Source organism: Carcharodon carcharias, chromosome 10, assembly GCF_017639515.1.
Source record: "Carcharodon carcharias isolate sCarCar2 chromosome 10, sCarCar2.pri, whole genome shotgun sequence".
NCBI classification, from domain to species: Eukaryota; Metazoa; Chordata; class Chondrichthyes; order Lamniformes; family Lamnidae; genus Carcharodon; species Carcharodon carcharias.
The window spans coordinates 135,316,476-135,337,696 of record NC_054476.1 but is presented as its reverse complement, the minus strand read 5'-3'; the positions used below and the strand labels follow the sequence as shown (position 1 = coordinate 135,337,696).

The following is a 21,221-nucleotide window of genomic DNA, read 5'->3' as shown; positions in this document are numbered from 1 at the left end:
TAATGGGAATATGTGGCTGACACCAAGGTTGCGAGCAGTTGCCAGGAGGATGGATGGAGTCAGTGGATAGGGAGCAGAGTTTGTGGCAGGGACCAAAAACAGTGGCTTCAGTCTTCCCAATAGTTAACTGGAGGAAATTTTTGCTTATCCAGTACTGGACATCGCACAAGTAGTCTGACAATTTAGAGAGAGTGAAGGAGTCAAGAAAAGTGGTGGTGAGGTAAAGCCGGAGTGTCGTCAGCATATGTGCGGAAACAGACTGTGTTTTTGGGTGATGTCGCTGCAGGGCAGCATGTAGAGGAAAAACAGGACAGGGATTGGGGGGGGGAAGATGAGGGGGCAAGGGTAGATCCCTGGGACACCAGAGGTAACAGTGCAAGAGCAGGAAGAGAAGCCATTGATGAAGATTCGCTGCCCATGATTGGATATAAATAAGAATGGAATCAGGTGATGCAGTCCCACACAACTGGAAGGGCATTGAAGAAGGATGGTGTGATCAACCGTGTCTAAGGCTGCAAGCAAGTTGAGTAGGGCTAGCTTGCCTTTGTCAATCATATATGATGTCAATTATGACAAGAGTGTTTCAATATATTGAAAGGAAACCTGATTGGAGGGATTCATACATGATGTTCTGCCATCTTTTGACAGAGAAGTCAAACTGAGAGGGGTGATGATGGCAGAATTGAAGGAGAGGGGAACAAAAGCCAAGGGGAGAGAACTGTTAACAATGTCAGCTAACATGGGAGCCGCAAGGAGAGCTGGGTGGTTATACTGTTGGCACAAATCAATACCTCAGTCTTTGTGATAATTTTGAGAATGAGTGAGTAAACAAGGGAGGAAAGACACACCCTGCACAGAGATGAGGTTATCCCAGCAGTCACACTGATCTTATTCCTAGGATTTTTCCTACATAGAAGACTGAAATACATAATTGAGAGAGTATTGGTGAGAACTATAATGTGTGCAGGCACTGTGAGGGAGGTTCACAGTGGTTTGAGTATTCTACCCCACTAATCACCAACATCCTCATGCATCAGGGATAAATAGCAGCTGCCAGCCTCCCATAGAATTTCAGAAAGAGATAGGAAATATTGCTTGAAAAGCACCGTGGAACACTGTCTTTTAACTTCGGAAGCCGATCAGTATGAAAATCTCCTGTATTTCACACACCATAAACAAATGAGTCTGACAGTCTCAAGCCATCAGGGATTGGACACAATTCTACAGTATAAACTGTCCGTATTCTCACTAAATTAGCAACCCTGTTCAGGAAGGCCATAAAAAGGCTGGTGTGAAAAAGTCACTTTTGAAACACTGTTGCAGATATGAGGTGGCAAGGGTAGATCCCTGGGACGCCAGAGGTAACAGTGCAAGAGCAGGAAGAGAAGCCATTGATGAAGATTCGCTGCCCATGATTAGATATAAATAAGAATGGAACCAGGTGAGTGCAGTCCCACACAACTGGACGTATCTGTCCAAAATAAAAAGGAGTAATTTAAACAGGCTGAGGCAATTTCAAATGGACAAGCACTTTAAAATCTGTAATCTGTACAGATTAAGTTACAACCCCAATTTTAGCTGCACTGTTTTGTTAATGGAATTTTGTGCTCATTAAATGGCAATAAACATCAGTATTAGAACATTTCCCATTTTCTGCATGTAGCATCAGCAACAAGCAAGGACCCTGAGGTAGTTACAGCAAGTCACATACTGAGTGAACTTCCCATTATTCCCTTCAATTTGCTTCAAATTATTTGAAGGGGCCCACAGCCCAGAATTAATTACTGTTTTCAGAAGGAGTCTGCTTAGCAGAGAAAGTGGAAAATTAAAATTAAAAACTCCCAAGGTAAGTTGTGAACTTTCAAATGTGCCTCCTCCCATGCCGGCAATGGAGAAAAAAAAAATCATTCTCTTTGTGCAGTGAGGAATTGAAAAGGGTGGAGCTTTGTTCCTATGGAAGGACGAAGGAGTTACTCACTTTATGTGGCAACACAGGCTTCAGGCTTCTGCTGTAGTATTGGAAGGTGTCCCCATTCTTATGCACTTGAACTCTCTCCCCATCGTACTTGATCTCTGCATACATTCCATTTGGGCATTTCTTCATGGCATATTCGATTGATTTGCAAGCTTCAGCCTGAAGTAAGGAAACAAAATTAGATCATTTTTTAAATATGCAGGAAGATTAAAACTTAAAAACTTACAGTCTCAGCATGAAATACCTTTCATAGATACTTTCAAAATTTGTCAAAAATTAAACACTCCTCCTTTAGGTAAGATTTATTTTCTACCATAAGTATGTCAGTAATGTTCTCATCACAAAGAGGCACCTGTGCTCCCGGCTATGTTCTAGGGGATTTAGGTCAACTACTGAAAAGTTGCAGTTCAGGTATTTGTAATTGTTGCACAGTATAGGAGTTTCTGGGGGCTCAAATTAGGAAGCTAAATGTTGAAACTGGTACCATGATTCAGCATCCCTGGGAAAGGCAAACAATTGAAATGTAGTGGCGCCATTCCCAAGACTTATAAAATTCCAATTCCCCAAACATCCACATTGGCAAGACTCTTTGCAACAATGGGCACCAGGAACAGAAAATCCTGGTACCAGGCAACAAATGATGGGATATAGCTTTTATGATTCATAGCCCTCTTTTGCCTGTGATCATAAAAGACCAGTCCATATTTGGATGGCTTAATGTAGGTACACAACTTCACTTCCAGCAGAAAGCTCTAGAGGATTCTAGAAAGTTCCCAGTGGATTGAAAGTTAGCAACTGTATCACCGCTTTCAAGAAAGGAGCGAGAAAGAAAACTGGGAACCAAAGCCAAGTTAGCCTGACATCAGTCATCAAGAAAATGCAGGAATCTGTTATAACGGAAGTCTTACTGCACTTAGAAAATCAAAATATGATCAGAACAAGTCAACGTGGTTTAATGCAAGAGAAATTATATTTGAGAAATTTATTAGGTGTTTTGAGGATGGAGCCAGTAGGATAGTTAAAGGGGAGCCATTAGATATATTATACTTGGATTTCTAAAAAGCTTTTTTTTTTTAAATATACATTTGTTCCTATCACTGGCAAGACTGGCATCTGTTCCCCATTCCTAACTGCCCTCGAGAAGATAGTGGTGAGCTGCCTTCTTGAACTGTTGCAGTCCATCTAGCATAGGTACACTCAGTAATGTTTGGAAGGGAGTTCCAGAATTTTAATCTAGCCACAATGAAGGAACGGCAATATAGCTCCACGTCAGGATGGTGTGTGGCTTGGAGGGGAACTTTGAGAAGGTGGTGGTATTCCCATCTGTCTGCTGCCCTTGTCCTTCTAGGTGGTGAAGGTCACTGGTTTGGAAGATGATGTCGAAGGAGCTCGGTGAGTTGCTGTGGTACTTCTCGCAGATGGCACACACTGCTAGCAATCCTGATTGTGCTGAGAATTGCACAAACAACCAACTTAAGATCATCAGTTGGGCTTGCAGTGTGGCTCACTTACGTGTACTAGAAGTTACGTATACTCACACATAGGGCCCCATCCTTTGCAAACAGAAAGAACATGTTCACGCATTGAGCCTTTCTCAACTAAACAAAAGCTTGGGTGACAGCCATTCCCTGGTGCATTCTCCAAGACAATGCTTCTACCAATCTGAGTCCACTTGCCAACCAATCAGCACCCTCTTTTCATGGATTTTAAATTGTTGTTCCCTTTGAGATTTGGTATTCTTGCAAACCTGTCTCGATCACTGCAAGGTGAAAAGCTTCGACAGCACATCTCTCTTTTCAGCAATGCTCAAGTTCTGCACTACCAAGTGACAATTTATATAGCCAAAATATAGAGAGGTTAAGTGAATGGGCAACAAGGTGGCAGATAGAGTATAGTGTGGGAAAGTGAGAGATTATTTACTTTGGTAATAAGAATAAAAATACAATTTCTTTTAAAAAGGTGTGAAACTTTGAAATGTCAGTGTTCAGAAATTTGGGTGTACTCGTATAAGGAATACAAAAAGTTAGCATGCAGGTACAGCAGGCAATTAGGAAGGAAAATGGCTCCTATTGAAAAGGGACTGGAACAAAGAAACCTTGCAACAATTATACACGGATTTGATGCAACCACGCTTGAAGCACCGTGTGCTGTTTGGATATCCATATCCAAGAACAGATCTACTTGCCTTGCAGGCAGTAGAGCCAAGGTTCACTAGATTGGTTCCTGGGATGGGAAAGTTGACTTATGATGAGAGGCCGAGTAAACTGAACCTACACTTTTTGGAGAATAAAAGAATGAGGGGTGATCTCCTTAAAATATGCAACATTCTGAAGGGGCATGACAGGGTAGATAGAGGGGTTGTTTCCCTGGCTGGGAAATCTAGAACATGGGGGCACCTCAGGATAGGGTCTGATCATTTAGGACTGATATGAGGAGAAATCTCTTCACTCAAGAGGGCTGTGAATCTTTGGAATTGTCCACCCAGAGGGTTGTGAATACTCCATCATTGAGTATATTCCAGACTGAGATTGATAGATATTTGGTCTCTCAGGAAATCAAGGGATATGGGGAGCCAGCAGGCAAGTGGAGCTGAAGATCAGCCATGATCATGCTGAATGGTGGAACTTGCTGAAGGGGGGCATATGGCTTTCTCCTGCTGCTATTTATTTTGTTCTTAAGTGCCTTCATGGGATACAGAGCTGAAACAAGCAAGACTTTTTACATTTATTCATGGGATAGGGAGGTATGGTCCATCCTTAACTGCCCCTGACAAAATGGTGGTGAGTCACCTTCTTGAATATAATTCCAGATCCTGTAAGAAAGCAGATTTCCCTCCCTTAAAGGATATCTATTAACCAGATGGATCTTTATGACAACTGGGAGTTTACATGGTCACTTTCACTGGTACTAGCTTTTTATTTCAGATTTAGATCATCAACTGAAATTAAATTCCCCACCTCAGTTTCTCAGCATAACCCAATACAAAATTCAGCCCTTAACATCTCCAATCTGGATTTGAATGTGCTAGGGTGAAAATAAAAGCACAAGCCCAAACTTACTCCACTTATCACAATTCGATGTTTAATTTATAATACATATGTATCCCTTTAATTCCATCTAATATTGGCCTGGACAAATTAATGTTTGTAAAGGAAGGCCAGGATGGGGCTGGAAAGAAAGTTGAAGTTATCATCTGTTCCTTACCAGCATAGGCTGTACTGGGGTTAGAAGGTTAGCCTTGATGCTGAGAATTTTCTTCAATCCTGGTACTTGTTCAGATTCTTGTTGATTCTGGAGAACGCGGTCAACCACATCTTGCAAATTACGTGAGGCTTTGAATGCATCGTAAGCATTGGGGTCTAAGGCATCCAACCTAAGTGAAATCAGCAGGAACTCTGACATTCAATCTGGTTAGCAACTTAAAAGAATGACCAGTGAAGTTGGTGTATTTAGTCAACATAGTCAAATAGCACTAGTAACCTGAGATTTCAGGATATCTGGAAGAACTACCAAAAAATAAAGTATATTGGAAAGCTGGCATAAAATTCCTAATTTTGAACACCTCTTGTTTGAGTGCAACCCAGAATCTGCTAATCAGGTACAGAAAATAAGCATAAATGGATGCAAGAATGGATGGGGCCACAATTAAGGGATTGGTTAAAGGGGGTGGGAACCCACAGTAGCAACAGAATACTCCCTTTTGATTAGCGAATGGGCAGGTTGAATGGCAATTGGTTACACAAGATTGAAACTTGTGGTAAAAGGTAACCTATAATATAAAAGAAAGAGCCTGTATGAAAAAAGGATAAGTAGCCACTGCCAGAAATGTAGCAATGAAAGGAATTATTATTTGAACAATGTCCAGGCATTTCCCAATTACAAAGGGAGCAACAGATGCTCAAAGGAAATAATATAGCACTACAGCTGGGAAAACGTTGAGTATTAAAACATCAAAACATACTGCATGAGTCTTGCATTGCTTTTGAGAACTAAACTGTGTTGCACGAGTGAAAGTATTTTGTAATAATGGAAAAAAAAATTTAGACGTGGCAAGATTTGAAATGACAACTGTTCAAGATCAAGAGAATAGACAAAATGAGTCCTACTTTTCAAAACCAAGAACTGAACCTTAGCAGCTGCAAAGGTTTAACAGTTTGAAGTGTGGCAATGGTTGGTCTAAATAAGGGCCAAGACGATGTATGGTAGTAAAGAATGGAAAAGGCAACAACATTATAGCAAAATACAAGTCTCAACGTGAAATACAGACTTTCATTTAAGTAGCACTTTTACACGAGCACTTGAAGTTTCACAGCACATTACAGCCAATGAAGTACTTTTAATGTGTGGCCACTGTTGAAATGAGTAGACTCACTCACTTTTCCAGAACCTATCCAGACAGGCAATGTGCGTTAGGCAGGGTACACCCAGGATGGGACGCCAGTCCATCACAGGGCACACATGCATACACAGAGACACACACACACAAACACACACTCTTCTCTCGGCTGGAATCCAAGATGGGTCATATCAGGACTAAGACAGTCAAGAAAGCGGCCCGAGTGATTATTGAGAAATACTACACCCGCCTTGGCAATGACTTCCACACCAACAAAAGGGTCTGCGAGGAGGTTGCCATCATCCCCAGCAAGAAACTTCAATCCACCTAACCAGCACGGCTTTGGATGGTGGGAAGGCACCAGAGCACCTGGCAGAAGCCCACACAAACATGAAAGAAAGTGCAAACTCCATAGAGACAGGCACCTGAGGGCAGGATGGAACCTGGGTCCCTGGGGCTATGAGGCAGCAGCACTAACCACTGCGCCACCAAGCCGCCCCATAATGAGTAGACTAAATACCAAAAAAACTGGTATTTCATCATAATATATTGGTTTATATACTTACTGAGATAGTGAAAAAAAGGGGCAATTTTGAAAAGAAAAAAATTTCATAAAGCAAGTCATCATTGCTATTCTCAATTAGCACAATACTCAATTCACTTGTGCATTTACGTAAAAGCAGCAACGTAACATGGGAATCAGTTGACAAACCTGAACTCTAGGTGCCCAAAAGCAAACAGTGTGGGGTTGGTACAGCAAAGTCTTGTACTGCTGCACATTAAACACTATAGAAAGCAGCATATAAAAGGTTATCAAACAACCCGTTGAACATGATGGGAATTTAAGAAAGTATTGAATCTTTTAAATGTTAGAATAGAGCAAAAACTTCTGAAAGCTCCTTTTCTAAAGTTAAAATTAACCCCCTGAGGAACAAAGTTCTCTGTATGGCAGAGCTGGCAGTAGTACCAAGGACAGTCAACTGCTCATAATACAACACAGATATCAGCCAGAGTCCTACAGTCATTACGGTGCAGAAGGAGGCCATTTGACCCATTGAGTCCATGTCAGCTCTCTGTAGAGCAATCCAGTCAATCTCATTCCCTGGATCTACCCCCTTGTTCTTCAAGGTTATGTCCCTCAAGTGCCCATCCAATTTCCTTTTGAAATCATTCATTGTCTCCACTTCCACCACTTCCCTGGCAGCGAGTTCCAGGTCACTTCCACTTGCTACATAAAAAAGTTCTTCTCACATTCCCCTGGATCTCTTTCCCAAAATTTAAATCTGTGTCACCTAGTACTTGTACCATCAGCTAATGGGAACAGCGTTTCTTTGTCTACCTTATGTAAACCTGTCATCTGGAGTATTATAGCACCTTTGGTTGCCATGCTCAATGTATAATTGGATCCAGAATAGTGGTGAGTCTTAATAGCATAATTTCAGGTACAGCTTGCAACAGGTCACCTACAGGCTCTCTTAACTGAGGAATGGTACACAGAAGGGAAATAAAAGTATTTATTTCTGCAGATAAGAAAGAGTCCTCAGTTTAGTTTGAACAAAAAAAAATTCACAAGCAAATGAAGAAGGTACATTAAAAATTCCACTTTAAACCTACAACTATAGAATCATTAAACAAAACACTCCTTTCTTAATCAAAAATTAACAGACACTTACACATGTTTTGCTCCAGAATTCATTCTTAAATCATGTTTAATCAACCTGATGATGCATTTCAAATCATTAGCTGTACATCTGGAAGATGAAAAAGACCACACTTTAGTTTCATTCGCAAGGACACGAGGGATAAAAGCAGGATTAGGTTCTACTCAGGCAAGCTCCGCCATTCAATAGGATCATGGCTGAACTTCAACCGCAATTCCACTTTCCCACCAGATCTTCATACCGCTCGTTTCCCTTATAGCCCAAAAATTCTCTCAGCTTTGATTATACGATGTTCAGCAACTGAGCATCCATAGCTCTCTGGGATACAGAATTCTATAGGTTCACAACCTTCAGAAGAAATTTCTCCTCATCTCAGTCCTGAATGGCATATCTCTTAGCTGAGACTCTGCTGCCTAGTTAGAGTCTTCAGCCAGGAGATCAGCCACTTCGCATTTACCATGCAAGACCTCTCAGAACCTTCTTTGTTTCAATATGATCACCTCTTATGCTTCTAAACTCCAGAGAATACAAGCCCATTCTACTCAGTCTCCCCTCTCTTCCCAGGGAATGAACCTTTATTGTACTCCCCCAAAGGCAGGTAAATTATTCCTTTTGGTACAGACACCAAAAATGGCAGTACACCAGTTGTGGTCTTGCCAAAGCCCTCTAGAACTGCAGAAATAATTCCTTACTCCTGTATCCCAACCCTCTTGCGATAAAGGCCAATATGCAACTTACTCTCCTAATTACTTGCATGTTAACTTTGTTTTGTGTACAAGGACACCTAAATCCCTCTGAATGGTAACATTTTAATAGTTTCTCACTGTTTAAAAGGAACTGTTTTCTCATTCTTCCTATCAAAGTCAGTAACCACACACTGCCCCACATCATACTCCATCTGTCACCTTCTTGCCCACTCACTTACCCTAAACTATACCACTTTGCAGACTTCGCATGCTCTCCTTAGAGCTTACATTCACACCCAGCTTTGTACCCCAGCCACTTGGGTACATTTCACTTGGTCCCTTCATCCAAATCATTAATATGGATTGTAAATAACTGAACACATATCCTTGCAACATCCCAATAACAGCATGACCAACATTATTTATGCTCTGTTTTCTGTCTGCTAACAAATCCTGTATCCGTGATAATATATTATCATCAACCCCATGAGCCCTTATTATCTTTCACATAGCACCAGTCTGTCATAAGGTTATTACATTACCTTTGTTCAAAGTTCCCTTTTTTTTTGTTCCTTCCCATTACATTCTTCTCATTACTACACTGGTCTATGATCTTGACTTTTCACTTTAGGTTTTTAAAGTTCCCCTACCCTGAACTTTACCACCCACCAAACCCACACTTTTTAGTTTAAAGCCTAACCTAGGGACTTAGTTATTTGATGTGCCAGGTCAATGGTCCCAGCCCAGTTCAAGTGGAGTCAGTCCCCAATGAAACAGCTTCCTCTTACCCATACTTGTGTCATTGCTTGGTGAATCGGAGCCCATCCCCCACACAGCTCTTTGAACCACGTATTCAACCACAAGCTGTTAATCCTATATCAATTTGCACATGTATCAGGTAGGATTCCAGAGATTACTACCTTTGAGGTTCTACTTATTGATTTAGATCCTAACTCCTCAATCTCTCTCAGCAGAACTTCATTCTTACTTCTACTAATGTCATTGGTTCCCAAATGGGCCATAACAACTGCAACCTCCCCTCATACTTCAAGATCTTTTCCAGCCATGAGAAGACATCCTCAATGGTGGCACTGGGCATACAACACAGCCTTCGAGATTCCCAGTCACGGCTGTAGAGAATATATCTATTCCCCTTCCTATACTAATCAGTGATCATTTGACAAAGGCCAATCATTATGCAGAATTAGCATTAGGACACTAATTGAAGTAGAGAAAAGGGAATAGATTTATTGTATGCATTCAAACAACATGCTGTAAAGCAGGTGATACACTTTAATTAGGAATAATTAATTAGGAATAGTTAGCAGTTTGGCAGTAAGTAAGCTTCTTGAAAATAGTGACTATAACATGACTGAATACCTTTTAAACTGGAAGGAAGGAAAGGAGAGAGGATTTGACTACAACAGGAAGGGAGAAATTATGAGTTGATAAATCTATGGACCAATGGTGGAATCTATTAAAGAAACTATCAAGTAGAATACCAAAGAAAAATACAAACCCCACACCCCGCGCGCACAAAAAAAAGAGGCGCAACTCAAAGATTATGCGATTGTGGTTCCTTCGAGTAGGTAGGATCAATATAAAGCAGAAAGCAAAGGCTCATACAGGAGCAAAGAACAGTGGCAAGCAATTCAAATCTGAAGAGTCTCGCTGACAGATTGGGTGGTATTTCATTAGGCCGCACTGTTCACACCAGTGAGTCAGTATAGCCCCTCCGAGAAATAGGTCAGGCCATTTAGCTGCAAGAATAAAATAGTGCTGCATATAAAAGATTAGCTATAAAATAGTTTAGCATAAAGCCTGAACATTTACTATTTGAGCTAGATTAAAAAATCTACTATAAATGTTATTTACTGTTTGTTCAATAAATTTGATCATTAATGTGACACAAGGTCCAATATTGTGACACTACTATTTCTGAAGATCGGAGAAAGATCCAGCCAAGCTACTGGATAGACTCAGCAGCTAAACAAAATTTTGAAGAAAAAGCTCTCTGTCCGTTCATCTGGGCACTTTATCAAAAGTTATCCAAGAATAAAAGACCATTGAAGGTACTCTCCGGGTTGAGGAGCCAAGAACACATTTATAAAGTAGCCCAAAATACAAAATCTGAACTATCGGAGTAGGGTAGAAAAGACAAAGAAATGTAAATCACCTTCCCTCTAACTATGTTCCACTGTGGCTGTCAAAATACATGCATGAAGAAAAAGAGGGTTAACATCATCAATCCCTTCACTCTCATTCCCATAGCTCATTGCATAATAGATATGGTCCTGGGTCACACGCAAAAAAAAATGATCAACCTTATCTCAAAAGATCTCAAACCAGATACCAGGTTTAGATGAAATCAGCCTGAACAGAAGCCAATCTACACAGCAGGATGCCTCCAAAAGATGATAAATTTCCAGTCATTTTGCATCCACACATTAGAACAATGGTTCCTAATCTATTCTTTAGAATGATTTAATGTTCATGCCACAGCCCACAATGTTTAACCATGTGCCATAGCCATAAAGAGTTTTTTTTTTAAGCACAAGTCAAATGGATTTCTCGTGACCAGCTGTGTGCAGCTTTTGTATGTGGGGGTAATAGAAAGTGGTCAATGACACAAAAACATCCTCTGTATGAACCATTTTTGGATCACAGCCAGTCCATGAAAGCCATATTAGTTGCTCAGCACTTCCCTCACTGTCAACACCACCACCATTAAATTTGGTGAAAACAATGTCCATGGTCAGTAGAACAAAGCAGATCCAGTATCAAATCCAGCAGTGCCCCCATTGGAACATGGTTTATTTCATGCCAGGATCAACGCAGAATGCAAATTCGGCAAGTTAAGGAGCTTCAATCAGGTAAAAGTCATATTCTGTCTGACTGACAATTCAGAGAAGGTCAAAGACTTATGAGAATTGTGATTTGAACACATTACTACTTAGAAGTTAATTCTGTTTTAAAATCCATTCATGGGATATGGTCATCACTGGCAAGGCCAGCACTTTTTGCCCATTCTCAACTGCCCAAGAAGGTGATAACGAGCTGTCTTCTTGAACCACAGCAGTCCTCATGGTGTAAATACACTCTCACTGGTGTTCGCGAGGGAGTTCCAGGATTTTGATCCTGCACTGGTAAAAGAACGGCAATATATCTTCAAGCCAGGAATGGTGAGAGACTTGGAGGGGAGCATTCAGTGATGGTGTTCCCATGCATCTGCTGCCAGTGTTTCTCTAGGCAGGTCTGGAACGTGCCTTGATGAGTTGCTGCAGTGTATCTTGTACATGATACAAATTGCACAAATGGAGAAAGCAGTGAGAGTTTAAAGCGATGGATGGGGTGTCATACAAGCTGGCAGTTTTGTCCTGGATGATGTCAATCTTCGATTGTTGTTGGAGCTGCACTCATCCAGGCAACTGCAGAATATTTCATCACACTCCTGATTTGTGCCTTGTAGATAGTGGACAGGCTTTGGGGATTCAGGAGATGAGTTACTCGTCACAATTCCTAGCTTCTGGCCTGCTGTTGTAGCCACAGTATTTATATGGCTGGTTCAGTTAAATTTCTGATCAAAAGTGAACCCCCAGGGTGTTGATTGTGGGGAGATTCACTGATGGTAATGCTACCGAATGGGCAGGGAAGGTAGCTAGATACTCTCCTGTTGGAGATTGTCATTGCCTGGCATGAATGTTACTTGCCCCTCATCAGCCCAAGCCTGAATATTGTCTAGATCCTGCTTCATGCAGATACGAACGGCTTCATTATCTGAAGAGTTGTGAATGAAACTGAACACTGCAAACATCCCCAACTGTGACCTTATGATGGAGGGAAGGTCATCCATCAAGCAGTTAAAGAGAGTGGGGCCTAGGACACCAACATGAAGAACTCCTGTTGCAGTGTTCTGGGGCTGAGACGATTGGCCTCCAGCAACCACAACCATCTTCCATTGTGTTAGGTTTGACTCCAGCAAATGAGGAACTTTCCCCAATTCCCACTGACTTCAATTTTACTAGGGCTTCTTGACACCACACTCAGTCAAATGCTACCTTGATGTCAAAGGCAGTCATTCTGACCTCATTAGTAATGAAGTGTCACTCAATAGCATTGTCAACAACACTTTACATCACTTTGCAGACAACAGAGTGGACTGATGGGGTGCTAACTGGTTGGATAGGATTTGTCCTGCTTTTTTGTGAACAGGGCTTACCTGGGCAATTTTCCACTTTGTCAGGCAAATGCCCACTATAGTAGCTGTACAAGAACAGCTTGGTTAGCGATTCAGCTAGTTCTGGAGCACATGTCTTCAGCACTACACCAGGGATGTATTCAGGGCCCATAGCCTTTTCTTTTTCCAGCACACTCATCCATTTCTTAATATCACATAAGATGAAACAATTTGGCTGAGACTGGGACCTCAGGAGATCAAGATAGATTATCCACTCAACACTTCACTAGAATACTAGACATTTCTAAAATCCAAGGCTTACTTTGAAGCAATATTCTGAAGCTCTTTCTGTTGGTCTTCTTCCCTGGTCATCTTGGACAGCTGGGTGAGAGCTGCCTCGACCTCCTGAATTGTCATTACACTTTTATGGGCCGGAGGGAAACTCTGACTCTCTTCAAAAAAGATGCGCACAGTCTCAGAGACATCACCCTAGAGTGAAAGCAAAAAAGGCTTATTTATTTGGTGTCTTATGACCTTAAGGTGTTCTAAAGAGGTATGTAGCCAATGATTTACTTTTCAAGTGTAGGAAATGAAGCAGCGAATTTACATACAGCAAACTCCCGTAAAAAACACTGCGATAATAATCAGGCAATCTGTTTTAGTGGCATTGGTAAGTGATAAATATTAACCAGGACACCCGAGGGAAATCCCTTGATTTTCTTTGAAATAGTGCCTTGGGATCTTTTATACCCATCTGAGGGGGCAGATGAGGCCTCATTTTAACATCTCATCCAAAAGGAGTCACCTCCAACATTGCAGCACTCCTTCTGTACTGCATTGGAGTGCTGGCCTAGATTTTGTGCTCAAGTCCCTGGATTGGGACATGAATCCACATTTTTTGACTTAGACGAGTGCGTCACCACTGAGCCACGGCTAGTATTTAATGAGAGTCCCAATTATTATGAGCACGATTAATTGAACAGCCAAAATAAAAAAAGACCCCAGAAAGAGCATGGTATGGGGGGCTGCCGAGAAGAAGAGAAAACGTAGAGGAATAAGTAGTAATTGTAGGGTTAGCTACCTTGGCCACTCTAATAGCATTCCCTAGCGGTGCTAAGCCTCCTGTCTGCAGTCTAAGTTAGGAATGGTAAGCCCTGAAAGGGAAATATAGTAAAAGGAAATTTCTGAATACCGTGGAGCATCCTTTTTCTGGTTATCTTCAAATGAAAGCCAGTTTCTGAATCAAAGTGGGAAAGTCTTTAAATAAATAAATACAATTAAAGTTTGGTGAAAACATCGATAAACTCAAGTGTAAAACTCAAGTAGTTCATTCCCAGTCATATACAGAACACAGACAGGAAGCACTCCCCTTCCATATATATGCTTAGTATTCACTATCAGCACAAGATTAGAATATTTTCAAACTATTAAACATAGGTGCAATTTTTTCCTCAAAGCTCAACAAAAAAAAATAGCTCTTCAAAAGAAAATATTAAATTTATAATGGAAGCGTACAACAGTACACACTGTTGCTTGCCTTCATGTTGGTGCTTGTACAAAACTCCCTTCCGTTAAGTCAAGACTGGCATCTGTATTTATAAACAAACTCAAGGTAGTGCATTTGTGTATGGCTATAAAAAGTTTCAGCACAAATGGTAGAGGCTGACATTTATTTCTAAAAAGGCCATTTTATTGGATAAGTTTAAAATGGATGCTGGGAACGATTTGGAATATTTTCCTATGCACTTAATATTTTTCCAAATTGCTCCTTTCAATCAAACAGATTCCCAGAAATATTTTGGTGCAGTATGAAATTATTTTCTCTGTTGGCTGAGAGCCTGGCAATCAATGCTCTAAATGAAATTAGTTTGTGGAGTCTCAACCCAGCTGTCAATGTACAAGTACACAACACAAGGGAGGCCACAGTTGCAAAATGTTACAATCTCCGTCTACAAACATCAAATAAAAGGCAAAAGATCAATTAAAAGTAGCTAAACTTGAATTTCCAGGTCTTAACTGAACATTCCCTTTTTGAAAGATTTATTTTTATTTGCTTAAATTTCCCTTATATAGTAAAAAGGTTTCCAATGGAGCAGTTAGTGAAAAGAATGCATAAGAACGACACAGATCAAAAGGTTCAAGATCAATTTTCAGTCTATTTGGAGATAACCTCGGTCAGGGAAGTGACAACTGATTGCAGCACTCTTGGGGCTGCTGAAGGTGACAATCAGCCAATTCTCCTGCACCCCACCTTCTTCATAGCCCAGGATGGAAACGGACTGTGATGTTCTCCACTTAAAATTCATGCTGATGTGCACTGCCAAGGCATGTAAAAAAGCCATTAGGCAAAACAGAATAATATCCCAGAACCTCCAGAAAAGCAAGATGGAGAGGGGGAGAAATCATGTAGAATGTCCTAGGCTTTGCCTGAACAATTTGCATTTTAAAAATCCTTAACATAATTTCTCTCAAATGTCATTAGGATTGGCACCATGCATTTGCCTACTGCAGTTACAATAGGATCTAGGTTTTAAAAATAAGTCAAATCTTGTAAGTTTGAAGGAAAAAATTGTTCTTAAGAAGTGGTACAGCTAACATTCCAGCAGTCTCCAGTTAAAATAAAATGCGAGTTAAAGCACACAGTGCTGCCTATCTTGGCTCATGACAGGTGGGTCAACAGCATTTCACTTTCATTTAGTTTTTTAGTTTCCAATCTGCTGTCTTTACGGTACAGCTTGGTATAAGCACCAACCACCCCCCACCACAACTTCATGATTTTGTTTTTGCCTGATTGGATCTCTCCTGTGTCTTTTCATCTCCCATTATTTGCATACTTACCCTTTAAAAAAAATACTGCCATGTGAACTCACTAATCTTTTAATGCACAAAAATGTACTTTTATTTAGCAGTTTACAGGTCACTTAATCCTTTATCTCCTCTCTGCAATTGGTGTATCTGTTGATTCTGCTTCTTTACTCTTTACTAACGTCATTGAAATGCTTATTTACTTTTTAGTGTTCAGTTTTGATGAAAAGGTTCATATCCAAAACATCATAACCTGTATTGTTTCCTTAACACCCAGAACATAACCATCTTTTCTCTTTACCCATGTAAACTGACCTACTGTATGTGTGCTAAAATTTATTTTTATACAATGCCAATGAGTTTAAGCCAAACAATGGAACGAACCTGTTCCAAGTCTCGCACCATGTCATCCAGGCTGCAGTTAAATATCCTGCTGAACAGTTTGACGATCTGCTTGTCACTCAGGTTATAAATGGTTTTTACCACACCAGGTAAGAGTAGTTTTATGGTTAGGTATACATCCCCATGGAATTTTCCTAGAAAAAAAGGTTATCACATTGGGCACCATTATATAGCTTACATTGAATTGTAATTACATAGTTCAGTCACATTACAAAACCCCCCATACCATTCTTCAAGTTCAATTGCCATTTAATTTAGGCATCTATTTGGGAATTCTGGTCAATCATACAAACGAAGTGATGAACAAGTCTCAGTGTAGGTGGTATGTTAACAACTGGAGCAAAAGATTTTAAAAAGTCACTGCTGAAGAATATAAAAAGGTTCCTGGTGTATTGGGAAGGCAATCAACATTTAAATCCAAACGTAAGCTCCCCCAATTACTCTCCAGGCTCAGACATAAAGAAAAGCACTGAAGAACAGGCAGCAGCTGCGGAACTGTAGACCAACACAAGCCCCCACCTTTAATATGGGAGAAAACTAGTCTGGCTTCCCTATCCTGGCAGTGAAACTACAGGCCCTGTTCTTAACACAGTTCAGCAATGCGGTAGGGCATGCATTAGAATTTTGTATCCAGCAATTTCCAATAAGCCTTCCTCATTTTTGGTACTGAGGCATTCCAAAACATAGCAAGAACACAATACAAAATAGATCAGTGCAAACTGAATAATTTGCCGCTGGCAGATTTGGGACACTAGCTTGGAACACTACTTAAAAAAAAATCCATAATCACATTTGGAAAATTAAATGATTCCTTTACGAGCCATTGATTCATAAAACCTGTAAAAAAGAGTGTAAAAAAATGGGACTCACCATCCCCACCTGTGCCCTTCTTCAGAAAATCATGGATAATCTGTGTTTTAGTATTATAGCTTGGCTTATCTGCAATCATAGCGCACAGTTTTCGGAATTCCCGCAACGAGCAATCCTTGTGATTCGGGTCACACGCCCCAGCTGACAGTGCACTGCTGGAGGTTGAAGGCTCCTCATCAGGGCACCCTGTTTTAGCTTTACGTGTTTTTTTTTTAAAGTAAAAACAACAGGAAGAAATATCAGTTACAGTAAATGCATTGCAGGTCAATCAATCTGCAAAATAAAGTTAACATTTTGGGTGATAACTTTCATCAGACTGGCTCCTACCAAAAACATTCACCTACTTTTCTAGGTGCTGACTGACATGCTGAGAATTTATGTTCAAAAAAGAAATTGCACTTAACACACATTACAATCACTATTTTTCCCCCTAAATCTAAGAAAAATATGCTTTTATACAGCAGCCTTACTTTGGAGAACAAGAGCAGATGGACTTCGCTGGTGTGGCTGAGGCTTTAGTTCAGAAATATTGGGGAATTAAAAGTCTAGCAAGAATGAGGAGCTTAAGAAATTAGTAATGGTGGAGAAATTTATGGGACTAAAGATCAACTAATTGCCCGGACCTGATGGCCAGCATTAAAAGGTAGTGGGTGTATGCATTGGTTTTGATCTTCCATAATTCCCGAGGGTATCCATGGATTGGAAGGTAGCAAATGTGACTCCACTATTCACTAAAAGGAGGGAGAGAAAACAGGGAATCCCACATCAGTAGTAAGGAAAATGCTGGAATATATTATTATTAGGGATGTGGTAACATGGCACTTGGAAAATCATGATTTGATCAAGTAGAGTCAACACATATTTATGAAAGGGAAATAATGTTTACCAAATCTGTTTGAGAATTTTTTTAAGGAAGTAATTAGTAGGGTAGATAGAAGGGGAACCAGTGGGTGTAGTGTATTTGGATTTACAAAAATCATTTGATAAAAGGTGATACTCGGGTTCTTAGGCAAAATTAGGGCTCAAAGCATTGGGGACAATATGTTAACATGGGTTCAGGATTAGTTTATGGACAGAAAACAGTAGGAATAAATAAGACTTTTTCAAATTGGCAACTGGTAACTAGCAGGGTACCACAAGGATCAGTGCTTTGGTCTCAACTATTTACAATCAATATTAATGACTTAGATAAGGGGACATGATCTCAAAAATAAGAGGTCGGCCATTTGGGACTGAGCTAAAGAGAAATTTCTTCATTCACAGGGATTGTGGATGTGTGGAATTCTCCACCTGGAGAGTTGTGAATACTCAGTTGCCGAGTATATCCAAGAGACAGATAGATTTTTGAGTACTAAGGGAACTAAGGGGATATGGGAATAGTGCATTGCAGGTGGAGGTAAGGTAAAGATTAGCCTTGATCTTAGTGAATGGTGGAGTAGGTTCCTGGTACTATTTCTTATGAAAATGTTCTTATGGCTAAAACTGGCTTTAGCATTCTGTACTGTAGAGGTGCTGTTTAGAGAAAGGAGTTGCTACTCATGATCAGTAACTCTTGCTGGAAAGAGCATGTGCCAATGGCGAGAATAAAATAGAATTCAGCTGTGATGTCTGGCATTTTTGGCGAGTCTGCATTGTGAACAACAGCTAAAAAAAATGTTAAAATGTCAATAAGATAGATACAAGCTACACTGCAAAAGGCAGTACTTCTACGCCGCCAAACAAATGTCTTCTGGTGCTGCAAGTAAAAACCTTACAACTGTACTGCAGCATTTCAGGTACCCTCCCCTTTTGTTTCTCTCAGTATAAGAGAAACATTTAAAGCTGACATCCATAATATTTAGGGAAACATTCTCACGTCGTTTATTTCAGTTACTATTGTTAATAGGATTCAAGCTGATTGGTGAAGCCAAAACCAAGACGTAGAGATTTTCTTTGACTTGTTCAATTTCACAGCTCTCCTCCCACACAACCCAGTGTCCCAGCTTTCCCCATTTGTATATGCTAAAAGGCAATTAACGCCCATCGCCCGTTTCTCTCAACCTAACAATGCAATTGACAAGACATTAACAATTATCACAGACAGACTGTTAGTGAAGCAGTGTCCGCTTACCCGAGAATCCAGAGAATTTACGGGGCGATGGAGTGACTGCAGTTGGCTTACTCTGGGAGGGCTTAATTTTTGAAGATAGTAAGCCGTTCTTGATTGCAAGTTCTAGCAAAAAGTTAAAACTGCATTAGAACTTTTCCCATAAACACATTTATCATCAACTCATTAACTTTTCCTCTGGACCATCAGTGATTTGTTTTTAAAACAGGGAAGATCAGGCACTCTGTAAATGGTCCCTTGACATTTCAACAATCAGTACAACCAGAGCATTGCATTGGTCTAGTGCATTTCCTGAATTTAGCCACCAACACTTACACAGATATCCCGGAGCAAGGCAAAACTTACTCTCATTTTCTTCCTCCTGCTGAAGGAGCTGCCCCTACTAGCAATACAATTCCATGGGAAGTGTCCAAACACTTGCCCAAGTGGCCATTCTTCATATGTGAGCACAGGAGGCCTGATCCTGTTCTCACCAGACATCCATTCATGTTTTCTGGAATGCTTAATGGATAGTGATCAGGAACAGGGACATAAGCTGTTTCCTTTCCAATCCTTGTAGCCAACTGTAATGCCCCAGTTTGTCCTCAATACTCAAAGGCTCAAATACTGGACTTTCGATCTATCCACCTTATCATATGACCAAAGAGTATGGTTCACCTATTAAGGCTTTGGAAGCAAGGGTTTAAACCACAAAACGAAGCAGTTTGTATGATTTTATCTAAAATATAACCTATTACCCAACTCTCAGCATTCTGACCTTTAATGTGCTGGTTGATCAGATCCCTCTCTGCATCCTGAAGCTCTTCATAACCTTCTAGGTCCGTTAAGTCATCGATTTTCTTGGTACTTAGTCGGGCACGTTCCAGCTTCTCAAACATACATTTGATGTGGTACCATTCCTTCATCTCGGCTGCTTCAGAGAAAGGATTCGGCATGATCCTCCCAATCCTCACTAGTCCTTTTGGGAGTTTCTCCCTGCACTTCTTGCAGCCAGCTGTGCCACGCTTGGCATAGTCCACACAGTATCTCTGCACGGGCATCCCTGCTTTTGATGTGCAAAAGGGGTAGCTAGGGACCCAAGAGAAAGTCACAACAACTGGGTTGAAAACACACAGTCTCAGGCCTCGATTCTCTGCTAAGCGTACAGAGAAGGGGTGAACAAGCCAGATTTGGTGAGAATATGGGAACAAGTTGCAGCTGATCTGGCTTTCAATCACAGAGTTTTCTACTTGACTCCGCACTGGACAAATCTTCTTGAGACCAAGCAAATTTTTTGTTAAGTGGGAAAGCAGCCTGTACATGGAGCGTTCTCACAGTTGGCTGCAATAGAAAGGGGGAAAAATATCTTAAATAAAGAAAAGACAGCTCACCATCTCACATCTAATGTAGCACTGCTAACGGGTTAATCAGAGGACAGGCTGATTTATAACTAGATCATTGTACCAATTAATGCACAATACATCAAATAATCTCGAACTCTAAAGATGTTACTTACAGCCGGAAAGCTGCATCTGCCACACCACAATGTGACAAATTAATATACTTTACACAAGCAAAATTCCTGGAATTAGTACGTGCCACTAATATGCAATCCAACGTTACAAGATAAAACAGAACATTAGTGCCCCGAGCAGGACATCATGTTTTTTAACATATCCCGCTGTGCATTCAGATATTTCAATGGGTGGGCTGCTTGCACTTCAGTCAAAAAAAAACAGGTAACTATATGCCAGTTAGCTTAACATCTGTCATTGGGAAAATGTTAGAGTCTGTTATAAAGGATGTAATAGCAGAGCATTTAGAATTACATAATCTAGAATTACAGAGTCAGCATGGCTTCATGAAGGGGAAATCATGCCTGACAAATTTATTAGAATTCTTTGAGGTAACAAGCAGGATAGGAAACCAATAGATGTAATATATTTGGATTTCCAAAAGACATTCGATAAGGTACCTCACATAAGACTACTTAATAAGACAAGAGCCCATGGTGCTGGGGGTAGTATATTAGCATGGATAGAGTATTGGCTAACTAATAGAAGACAGAGAGTTGGGATAAGGGGGGCATTTTCAGGATGGCAACCTGTAATTAGTGGAGTTAAATGAGGGAAATGAATGTACTATCACCAAATTTGCAGATGATACAAAAATAGGTGGGAAGGCAAGTGGTGAGGATGACACAAGGGGTCTACAGAGGGATAT

General features: G+C 40.6%; 1 protein-coding gene across 12 annotated transcripts in view; it reads right to left on the bottom strand.

Moving 5' to 3' along the window:
* The window catches only part of lig3 (ligase III, DNA, ATP-dependent), a 73,742-nt gene that overhangs the window by 43,690 nt on the left and 8,831 nt on the right, over window positions 1-21,221 (bottom strand). For all 12 annotated transcript variants that reach the window (XR_005944173.1, XM_041196960.1, XM_041196962.1 and 9 more), the window contains 8 exons: window positions 19,777-20,339; window positions 19,023-19,124; window positions 16,913-17,107; window positions 16,025-16,176; window positions 13,158-13,324; window positions 7,985-8,062; window positions 5,180-5,348; window positions 1,979-2,134 (listed from right to left, as the gene is read on the bottom strand). Coding sequence is in view for 11 of the 12 variants with exons in the window: in XM_041196960.1 (XP_041052894.1) it covers window positions 1,979-2,134; window positions 5,180-5,348; window positions 7,985-8,062; window positions 13,158-13,324; window positions 16,025-16,176; window positions 16,913-17,107; window positions 19,023-19,124; window positions 19,777-20,320 (1,563 nt within the window). In the remaining variant the exon portion in view is untranslated. The remainder of the gene's footprint in view (window positions 1-1,978; window positions 2,135-5,179; window positions 5,349-7,984; window positions 8,063-13,157; window positions 13,325-16,024; window positions 16,177-16,912; window positions 17,108-19,022; window positions 19,125-19,776; window positions 20,340-21,221) is intronic.